The sequence below is a fragment of the Typopeltis vanoorti genome, chromosome 3 (genome assembly GCF_054136105.1).
Source record: "Typopeltis vanoorti isolate ZY-2024b chromosome 3, IOZ_Tvanoo_1.0, whole genome shotgun sequence".
In the NCBI taxonomy this organism is placed as follows: domain Eukaryota; kingdom Metazoa; phylum Arthropoda; class Arachnida; order Uropygi; family Thelyphonidae; genus Typopeltis; species Typopeltis vanoorti.
The window spans coordinates 135826928-135838978 of NC_143551.1; the positions used below are offsets into that span (position 1 = coordinate 135826928).

At 35.2% G+C, this 12051-nt stretch overlaps 1 protein-coding gene across 1 annotated transcript in view; it reads left to right on the forward strand.

Annotated features, from left to right (window-relative positions):
* LOC150108584 (transcription factor BTF3 homolog 4-like) overlaps positions 1 to 12051 on the forward strand; it is a 126180-nt gene that overhangs the window by 87392 nt on the left and 26737 nt on the right. The window contains exon 4 of the mRNA XM_090390872.1: positions 278 to 386. Within this exon, the coding sequence (XP_090246998.1) occupies positions 278 to 386 (109 nt within the window). The remainder of the gene's footprint in view (positions 1 to 277; positions 387 to 12051) is intronic.

The window sequence follows — 12051 nt, forward strand, 5'->3', positions numbered from 1 at the left end:
TATAATAATAAAGCTAGTGTGTGAAGGTATGGAAAAGTTTTAAGTTGTTTGTTATGTAATAATATTTAACTAATTGTAAAAGTTTCACTTTTACTGCCACAATCAAAATAAAAGGTGTACTTCCAGTAGCCAAAACACTCCATTTTCTAGTAATAATCTACCAGTATTGCAATAACAAATGTTTATATTTCATATAGCTCTCAGCTATGTTAAGTCTATGTTCTCTCAGAAATATTCCTTGAATATATTTATTTATATTTTGATATTTCATTTTCAGGTCAATATGATCAAAGATGATGGTACAGTAATTCACTTTAATAATCCTAAAGTGCAAGCATCATTGGCAGCAAATACGTTTGCTATTACAGGACATGCAGAGTCAAAACGTGAGTAAATGTAATTTATCTAGTAGAATTCCATTGAAGTAGATGTGCTGTGATAATTTTATTATACAGTTTCTTTTTTTTTTTTTTTTTTTTTTTGTTATTATTCATAAGAAATTAGTTAATTTTTATAAAACAATTTTTCTACAGATTTGCAGCCAGTACAAAAAAAAACTGTTAAGTTTTCATGATTATCCAAAACATAAGAAGTTGTTTATCCTGTGGATTTTCAAAATCAAAATTGAGAATTTGCTTGTTATACTTTATTTTAGGATATACATTGCTTAGAAAAAAAGTTAGTGGACACCATGGTGTGATCAACAAACAGCCATAGTTCCCACCTTAATAAGATGTAGGACCTTTTGCTGTGATAACTGCAGTAGTCCTACAGTGTGTAGTTTTCAGAAGCATATGGCAGCAATCAATGAGAATTTTGGACCATTCTAACTCTAGACATGTGATGAAGTCTTGAACTGTTGTGAGGCAGGCATCCCTTGACCTCACCTGATGCTCCTGTTCATCCCACAGATGTTGAATAGGGATGAGATCGGGACTTGTGGAGGTCAGTTAAGTGTGACATTCATGTTTATAAACCACGTAGTTAAAGCCTTATGACATGGTGCATTGTCTTGCTGAAAGAGACAATGGTCAGTTCCATAGAAACACCACAAAGTAGGAATGCAGTGGGGAAAAGAACGTTTTAGGCTTCACAAGGAGGAGATATGAAATGTTTTTCTCTCCTCTAACACTGAACTTTGCAGAACTGGCTGTTTTAACTTCATAATGATAATCTTCAGTTTAGCAGCATGCACATTAAAAATGCATTTGGTTGAAGTCTATATTTCAGTATGCCATTCACCAAAATGATGTTCACCTCCAAGTAGTGCCATTGATCCATTAACATCATTGCATATTACAAGGACACCACTTGTAGAAAAAACAGTTCCAAATTTTGTTGAATTTTGAATGAAATTATTTTTGAGGAGGTTCTGTGCAATGCAGACCTTAATATTGTGGCTTTGATTTTTGTAAGTCATCTCTCACATAATCATTAATTCTGTCTGCTTGGACTATCAAATATGGTTCTTGTATAACCACCTGTTATTTTCTTATGTTGACTATCCATAAACATTAGTTGTGCACTTTGTAATTTCAAGAAAATCATTTGGTCCTAAGGACTTCATATCCCTGTCATGGCTATGGGTTTGTAATTTAAAATTACATTTATGTTCAACTTTTGGGAATCATGCAGAGCTATTTCCATTTTATTATTTTACTTATATAAGATGGATAATGAACATAAGAATATATACAGTAAAACCCCGTTTTTACGTTCCCGCAATTTACGTCATTTCCGTTGGTCCCGTCTTAAGGCCTATTGTTATGATATATTGTTTTCCCACCATTAACAACTTGATGTGGACGTTTTTTGTAGCAACACTAATTTTTGAATCAATTTCTGTTCCCAGGTGGCTTTGCTTTCGGCTTGTTTCGTTTCCGCGATCACGGTGAGTTGCACGCGTGCAGTAGTGATGAGTGATGTCGTGATTTTTCAATCACAGTACGAATTGATATTGCAGAATTTCTGCTACTTAATTTAGCATGTGATGGTTTGCTTTCGAGTTGCAGTGGTGGATGATTCATGTTAGTAACGTGGAGAAAAAAGACAGCAAATGTATTTAGGTAGAAGAAAAGATGGCAATCCTGCAACATATAGATTGGCATGCCGGAACACGTATACAATTAGCAAAAGATCTTGGACTCTCTGTGTCCACGTTGAACACAATAGTAAAACAAAAGGCAAGCATTCAACTCAATGCAAAGCAATCTGGCACTATGTCAAAAAAACGAAAATATATCCGGACATCGACATACGATGAATTGGATAAACTTGTGGTTTGTTCCTACGAGAGCGTCGGGTATTCCAGTCGATGGTACTATACTCCAAATGTGAAATCCCTTGAATTTGCTGTGAGGTTGGGGGATTAATGGTTTTACTGCATCAAATGGATGGATTGATCATTTCAAGACTCATCACAATATTGTGTATAATCAAGCGTGTGGAGAAAGTAATAGTGTTGCAGGGGGAAACTGTAAACCAGTGGGAATATGAACTAGAGACTATTATTCAGGACCACGAACTGAAAAATATTTTCAATGTTGATGAAACTTGGCTCTTATAACATTCTGCCAAGTAAAACGTGTTTTAAAGGAGAGAAGTGTCACGGTGGAAAACTCAGCAAGCAGAGGGTAACTATTTTGCTCATGGTCAATGCTGATGGATCAGAAAAATTACCTCCACTAGTAATTGGTAAATTTAAAAGCCAAGGTGTTTTAAGAACATGAAAAATCTGCCTACTAAGTATGATGCCAACAGCACAGCATGGATGACCAGCAGCATCTTCACATCCACCATGCATGCTCTGGATGCTAAAATGGGGGCAAATCACTGCAAAATACTACTACTGCTAGACAAATGTCCTGCACACCCTAAAGATCTGCAGCTCAGAAACATTAGATTAGTTCTTTCCCCCTAATTGTACAAGTGAGCTTCAGCCATTAGATCTGGGCATCATCCATGCATTTAAATGGAAATATAGAAAAATGCTTGTTGAAAAAGCTGTGTTTATACATGATAATGGTATGGATCCAGAACAAATGACCATATCAATCCTTGATGCCATGCATTATGTGGGCAAAGCATGGTTGCATGTTACTCCTGAAATCATATCCAACTGTTTCCGGAAGGCAGGAGTTACGTTTGTGAAAGAGGAGGAACAACTACAGGAGGAAGAAGTGTCAGAGCCCAGCAACTGTATGTGATGGATGAGTCTTCCTCATTTCAAGACTATGTTGATGTTGATCACATCAATGGTACCAAGTGTAGAAGACATCCTTTCCAACCACCTTGGTGAAGAAGAAGAAGTGGTTGAAGAAGACTGTGATCGAGAACCTGCTGTCCCTACTAGTAAAGAAGCAATGAAAACTATCCCTGTTTTGAGGTGGTATATTGCAAGTACATCAGGAGACGATTGGGCATTTAATGCCTTATACACTGTGGAGAGGCAGGTGGAACTTATAAGAGTGCAGAAAAAGCAAAAACAATCAACAATTAAAGATTTTTTTAAACAGATAAATGTAAGTAATTGTAAATTCATTTATTTTCAGTTATTAAATTTTGTAATCTAGTATGTAGAGTCACATACTAGCAGTAAGTCATCTTTTAGCCTTTTTTTTTTTTTTATGTTTTTTACATTTCCTGCTATTTACACTTTTTTACCATCGCATTACACATTTTCCCTAGAAAGTGTAAAAAAGGGGTTTTTGCATCACTTGCAGGCACAAACTTGACTTATTTGTCTGTTTGCTTACTTGGGAAATGGAGTAAAACCAGGTTTAAATATTGCTTGGTATTCTTAACATTTATTATACCCAAGGTAAAATACTTTCTACTTTCTACATATATATATATATATATATATAATTGGTTGGGAGCTGAAGATATCATTCAACCTAATTGCTCTGTCAAGTTTTTTTTTTTAAGAGAAGGACCATTCTGTTTGACCATTAATACTTTTTCAAGTATTAATGGTTAGAATTCCAATTTGTATAATGCTAATAGTTTAGAGATAGTGTTAACATTTTCTACTTTCTTGGATGCAAAGGAGGCATTGTAATGTGTTACATGCCAAGAAGGATTAAGGGTTAGTTATCCAAGAACAGAAAAACATAGTCTTCTATAGTAGTTTATTGTCTAAAGTATGAAAAGAGTTATTTTTTGCTGGAAATAACTGAAGTGAGTTTTGCTACTAGTGAAACTAACAAGGTTATCATACTCCATCATTGAAAGGTGTCTTTAGAGATCTTAAATTTGAATTATACTGTGTGCAAATTTAAAAAAAAAAAAAAAAAAAAAAATAGTGCAGTATGACTGTCATCTGTGAAACTGTGGATTGAAATTTCAACTAGAGATGGAAGAGAGCAGGTGAAAAAAAAGGGAGCCTTGTAGAATTTCATTGGTTGCAAAGTTGGGTAAATATGCATCCACCATTACACATCATGTGTATCTAGAACAAGAGACAGCTGCAGAAGTTAAATATTTGGAGCTTACTTACTTAATAGTCTTTTGTTCTTTACATGGTCATGATCAAAGGTCCCCACCTTTTCCATAACATTTGTCCAAAATTGGATAGCATAAGCAAGATCCCCAGTTGGTCACCCAGCAGTGGAATCAATATCAAGGACTGCTTATTAGTTGAGAGGTTTCTGGGTGTTGTGTTGATGGTTTTCTCTGTTTTACTTGAAAAAGAATGGAAGTGGATAAATGGAAATTTTAATGGTGAAAATATCCTTCTTAGGAATATGTTGAATATGAACTAATTTGTACACTAGGGGCAGAGGCAAGTGGAATAGGAGAAAATAAAAAGACAGTATTAGATAGTATTCAAAACAAAATACGAGGCTAATCTTCTTGAATGGCAGGCAGTCTCAAGTAGAGTGATGTGGACAAATATCAGAATGGTGAATTGGACAATGAGACTTATTTGTGTCTATGGTCCCACAGAAGGTTTTACTAAGGTAGAGGTGGAGGAATTTTTTAATGCTTTAGATAAAGCATCTGACACAACGAAAAAGGAAAAGTTGGTCCTTGTTGGGGATCTGAATAGCAGAGTAGAAAATGATTGTGAGACATAAAAAAATATTTTGGGAAAATTTGGAGAAAAGAGCAAAGCTAATAATAATGGCTAATATCTGTTGGATTTCTGCTCAGGACATAGATTGGTTATTGGTTACTGACACCATGTTCCAACATAAAAATGTGCACAAATTCACATGGAGAGAAGAGGCAAGGAATAAGAAAAGTCTCATTGACTATGTTATTGTTGATAGTGATATTTTCTCCCTGGTGCAGGACACCAGAGTGTACAGAGGATTTGAAATTGGAAGTGATCACTATTTAGTCTTGAGCAGGATAAAATTGAATTTCATATTGAAAAGAATAACATGTGAGAAAGTTTTAAAGTGAATAAAAGTTGAGCAGCTCTCAGATGTGAACTGTAGACTAAAATACACAAAGCTAATTGAAGAAAAAATGAAAGAGTTTGAGAACAGGAACCAAACTTTAGAGATTCAGTGGCAAGCCTTCAAGAAAACCTTGATTAATTCAGCCAGAGAGGTATGTGGTGAGGTTGTCTGCAAGGATAGAAAAATTAGAACTCCACGGTGGATGCAGGAAGTTAAAGAGGCAGTGAAGGAAAAGAAGAAAGCATATCAAAAGTTCCTGGCAAATAAGTCAGCTTGTGCTCTTAGAGAATACAGAGATGAATGTTAGAAAGCAAAACAGTGTGTAAAACCAGCTAAACAAAAGTCATGGGAGGACTTTGGCAAGAACACAGAAAATAAATATCAAGAAGGTGGTAAGATATTCTGGAAGTTGTTGAAGAAGTTTAGAAATGGAGGAAAGAGTGCTGTAAAAGGAGTTAGATATGATGAAGTTGACATGAAAACGGGAGAAAAAGATATCCTTGAAGTATGGAGTAATTACTTTGAAAAATTGTTAAATGAAACAAGCAGTGATTGTACAGTGATAAAAAAAACGCTCAACAGGCATACAGTCAGGAATACATATCCATACAAGTAGAAAAAGCCATCAAAGGCTTGAAAGGTGGAAAGGCAGCATTAGTAGATGATATTTGACCAGAAATGCTGAAGAATGGTGGTATAAAAGTCTTACAGTGGCTGCACTTTTATACTAGTTCAGAATGCCTGGATAGAGGGACGATTTAAGTTTTGTCGATCTGGAAAAGACATATGACAATGTGCCAAGAGAGAAGGTATTCTATACGCTACAGTTATATTGGTGTCAATGGGGCATTATATCAAGCGATACTTAGTCTTTGTTTGAGTTGTAAGTCAGCAGTTAGAATTGAAGGAAATACAGGAAGATGATTTAATGTTAAATGTGGTGTGAGACAAGGATGTACATTATCCTCTCTGTTATTCATTATCTATATGGATCGCATTATGAAGGAAAGTGGTATTAAACATGGTATGAGAATTGGAGATGTTAATGTCAGCTCTTTGCTTTATGCGGACGATGTTATACTTCTCAATAAATCCGCTACAAGTTTGGAAGATTCGCTGACTAAATTGAATAACTGTTGTAATAGATATGGTATGAAGGTCAGCATTAGAAAGACAAAGACAATGAAAATAGGTAGAATCGTTGAAAATGTCAACTGTGTTGTGGACACGGAACATGTGGAACAAGTAAAACATTTCAGCTACTTATGCACGATTTTTACTGAGGATGGTAAAAAATAAATATGGAAATAGTCAACAGAATCAACACAGCTGGTATGGTAGGAAGTCAATTGAATAAATTCATATGGAATAAGACTGAAATTAGTCGGAACACTAAATTGGCTGTATACATGACGGTGTTCAAACCAGTTTTAAGTTATGGATCTGAGAGCTGGGTTAGAAGTAAAACACATGACCAGAGACCACAGATATGAAAGTCCTGAGAAAGATTAGAGGTGTGAACAGATGGCATCAATGGCAATATCATATTAAAAACGAGGATATTAGGAAAGAACTTGACAGTGTCAGCATCCAGGAATGCATTAGCAGAGCTAATCTCAGGTGGTATGGTCACTTGAACAGAATTGGCGAGGTAAGATTAGCAAAACAAGTGTTCTCTGCCAGGTTGGCAGGAAAACGACCTAGAGGAAGACCAAGATATAGGTGGATTGATAAAGTACAAAAGTGCCTTAGACCAGTGCTTCCCAAACTTCTGGATGTCTGGGGGGGGGGGCTTTGCAAAAAAAATAAAACATTTCTGCCCCCCCCCAAAAAAAATCATGATAGAGAGATATATTATTATAATATTTATTGTATTTATATTCAATACAAACCATACACAGCAAATATTGCAAAAATCAAATGCATATATTACATTTTTTGCCTCTTACCGTTTGGTTCTGAAGATGATTCGGGCCGTTCTGGTAAAATATGAAATAATGTCCCCCTTTTTTTTTTTTTTTTTTTTTTTTTTTTGGGTCTGTTTCTGCTTCTTCTGATTGAGCGTGGGATTTTTTTTTTTTTTTTTTTTTTTTTTATCAGCCACTGATCCATCTCAGGGTTAAATTTTTTAACGTAGAATAGATCAAGTAATATCACCACTTACCGATACTGGCACACCACAGACTGATGACATGCAACTAGTGAATATTACCTGAATAAGGGATTCCCCGGACCAGTAACATTTTTCTCTTTTGTGACTTTTCTACCTTTACCGTACTTAAGCCTAACGTGAAACAGACAGCAAAGGTAGATTATTAAAACGTGCATGTGATTGGTGCGGTATTAACAAAAGATCACGCAACCGAAAGATAAAAGCATAGCTGACAATTGAGTTGAAATGCTAACTCTCTTCAACCGAATTCCATATGTGAAACTGCCATAGCATTCATTATATATATATATATATATATATATTACTTAGTTTTAACACTTTTACGAACTTTAACACATTCAGTTGAATTTTATTGCTGCCTTGGGAAATCGAACTCGCACACATCTAATTAATAACAATAGTTTTTAGTTAGATACTGTGTTTGCCCATGCAACATATGGTTTTGTTTCAGTCTATACAGCATAGTTTCTGTATGAGGGGACATGTGATTCATTAATTAGTGTTTTTATCCCAGTTGTCTCTAATTGCACTATTTGTTGAGAAATATATTACATAGACTCCTCATACCTTATTCACTGGCATAATAAAAGTACTTGTTTTTATTGCCTCTGCAGTATAGTGGCTGTTAGGGAGGGCATGTTGTTTGCCACTGCAAGCGAGTTACTATCTCCCCACATTAACTTGTTTAAGTTTTTTTCATGTGTAAAGTATATGCAAAACTTTTATTGGTAACAGAAAACTAGCTCAGGTGACAGTGATAATATGAAACGAGTTTTGATATGTATATAAAGTCAATATCAACAATCCCTGATTACGAACGTGTGATGAAAGGGACAGGAAGAGTTGGAGCTTCCCTGGAGAGCATTCGAAGTAAATACAATTAATCGCTGCTTTGAAATGAAACATATGAATAAGCAATATTTACTAATATTCATTAAGCACTGAAATACGCAGGGAGCAAAGTTTGTAAACCAACACTAATGTGTGAATTTTTCCATTAAAATATAAAAAAATAACAAAAAAAAATAAATAATAAAAGTTAAATAGGTTTCTTTTAAAATAAAAGAAATCTACTTAGTATTAAAACATTTTAAATTTGTTTTCATTATTTCATGCCCCCCTCAACAAAACCTATGGCCCTCAAGGGCGCCGCGGCCCACAGTTTGGGAAGTGCTGTCTTAGACGATAGAAATATAAGATCTGATAATGTTAGTCTTGACAAGTAACAGACTGATCTGGAGGAAAATTGTAGATAGGAAGTTAGTATTGATGTAAATTTTTCATGTAGTACTATCATATCCTGTACACCCCTTGAGCGTACATGTCAGGAATTTGATTATGAGTATTGAATCATTTCTGAAGTACAAAACTGAACAATCAGAGAAATGCCATAGATGGGATTTGCAGGTGTTAGTATTCAGTTTTTAAAAGAGTTTTTTATTATTATTATTATCTCTTTCTTGCAAAAAAAAAAAAAAAAAAAAATCAAGAGGGTGAGAATTAAATATATTTACCGGGATCTGCATTGAAAGAACTGGAAGAAGAATCCAGAAGATTGTTTACCGTGGTCAATAATGCAAAAAAAATGATGGAAGCAAATTTGGACTAAAGTTATTGCCAATAATAACTTGGGCAAGAAGCTAGACACCATGTTGTCATTTGTGCACGTTGTATGTTTCCTGCTTTTTCCTTTTTATCCTTTCAGATTTTAATATTGCCTTTATCAGTGAATAATCGGTTATATTTTCCTGAATATATTGAATACTGCAGTCATTTCAGTCTGTTTTGTTCAGTGCATGTAAGTGATATTTGTTTATTGTAACTTGCACTGAAACTTAGTTGCGATTTTTTTTTTTTTTTTTCCCTGAATTAAAGAAGTTTCTTATGATGTAAGTGGCCAGCTTTCGTCACGTATTCTTCAAACTTAGCGCTGTCAAGTTCCTTTCTGATATCTTCATTTTACAAGGGTGTGCTGAAAAGTTGTGGTAATCATCATCAAATTCCTGCCATGTACCCTCAAGGGGTGTACAGGATATGATAGACCTACATGAAACTTTTAGATCATTACTAACTTCCTATCTACAATTTTCCTCCAAATCAGTCTGTTACTTGTCAAGACTCCAACATTATCAGATCTTATATTTCTATCGTCTAAGGCACTTTGTACCATATCAATCCACCTATATCTTGGTCTTCCTTTGGGTCGTTTTGCTGCCAACCTGCCAGAGAACACTTGTTTTGCTAATATTTCCTCGCCCATTCTGTTTAAGTGACCATACCACCTGAGATTAACTCTACTAACGCATTCCTGGATGTTCACAATGTCAAGTTCTTTCCTAATATTCTCGTTTTTAATATGATATTGCCATTGATGCCATCTGTTCATGCCTGTAATCTTTCTCAGGACTTTCATATCTGCGGTCTCTAGTCTTTGATCAAGTGTTTTACTTCTGAACCAGCTCTCAGATCCATAAGTTAAAACTGGTTTGAACACTGTCTTGTATACAGCTAATTTAGTGTTCCGACTAATTTCTCTCTTATTCCATATGAATTTATTCAGTTGATTTCCTACCATACCAGCTTTGCTGATTCTGTTGTCTATTTCCATATTTAATTTACCATCTTCACTAAAAATCGTGCCTAAGTAGCTGAAATGTTTTACTTGTTCCACAGGTCAGCGTTCACAACACAGTTGAGATTTTCAACGATTCTGCCTATTTTCATTGTATTTGTCTTTTTAATGCTGACTTTCATACCATATCTATTACAACAGTTATTCAATTTAGTCAAGGAATCTTTTAGACTTGTAGCGGATTTATTTAGAAGTATAACATCGTCCGCATAAAGCAAAGAGCTGACATTAACATCTCCAATTTTGATATCATGTTGAATACCACTTTCCTTCATAATATGATCCATATAGATAATGAATAACAGAGGGGATAATGTACATCCTTGTCTCACACCAGATTTAACATTAAACCATCTTCCTGTACTTCAATTCTAACTGCTGTCTTACAACTCAAATAAAGACTAAGTATTGCTTGGTATAATGCCCCCATTGACACCATATACTTGTAGTGTATTGAATAGCTTCTCTCTTTGCACCATGTCGTATGCCTTTTCCATATCGACAAAACTTAAATACAGATCTTTGTTATACTCCCATGATTTCTCCACTATTTGTCGTAAAGTGAAGATCTGATCCTGACAACCTCTATTTGACCTGAATCCAGTTTGTTCTTCACCAAGCTTTTCTTCCACAATTCTTCTCAATCGTTTCTCAAGTATACTTGCATATATCTTACCAGGAACACTCAATAGGGATATACCTCTGTAATTCTCACATTCAGTTTTATTTCCCTTTTTATATATGGGTACTATTACAGCTCTACTCCAATTATTGGGAATTCGTCCCTCTGTCCAAGCATTCTGAACTATGCAGTGCAGCCACTGTAATACTTTTATACCACCATACATTTCTGGTCGAATATCATCTACTCTTGTTGCCTTTCCACATTTCAAGCTTTTGATGGCTTTTTCTACTTCAAGTATGGATATGTATTCCTGACTGCATGTCTGGTCAGTGTTTTTTACCACTGCTGTCATCACTGCTTGTTTCATTTAGCAATTTTTCGAAGTATTTACTCCATACTTCAAGGATATCTTTTTCTCCTATTTTTATGTCACCTTTATCATCTCTAACTCCTTTTAAGCACTCTTTCCTCCATTTGTAAGCTTCTTCAACAACCTCCAGAATATCTTACCACCTTCTTGATATTTATTTTTTATGTTCTTGCCGAAGTCCTCCCACGACTTTTGGTTAGCTAGTTTTACACACTGTTTAGCTTTCTTACATTTGTCTCTGTATTCTCTAAGCGCACAAGCTGACTTATTTGCCAGGAACTTTTGATATTCTTTTTCTTCTTTTCCTTCACTGCCTCTTCAACTTCCTGCATCCACCATGGAGTTCTGATTTTTCTATCCTTGCAGACAACCTCATCACATGCCTCTCTGGCTGAATCAATCAGGTTTTTCTTCAAGGTTTGCCACTGAATCTCCAAGGTTTGGTTCTTGTTTTCAAACTCTCATTTCTTCAATAACCTTTGTGTATTTTAGTCTACAGTTCACATCTGAGAGCTGCTTAACTTTTATTCGCTTTAAAGCTTTCTTACATGTCATTCTTTTCAATATGAAATTCAATTTTATCCTGCTCAAGACTAAATAGTGATCACTTCGAATTTCCAATCCTGTGTACACTCTGGTGTCCTGCACCAGGGAGAAAACATCATTATCAACAATAACATAGTCAATGAGACTTTTTTTATTCCTTGTCTCTTCTCTCCATGTGAATTTGTGCACATTTTTATGTTGGAACGTGGTGTTCTCTGGTCGGTTCTCCGCATTCCTTTAAAGGCTATGTGGAGTTCCCCTCTTAGTTATACTGCTTTGACCCTTAAGTACCCCCTA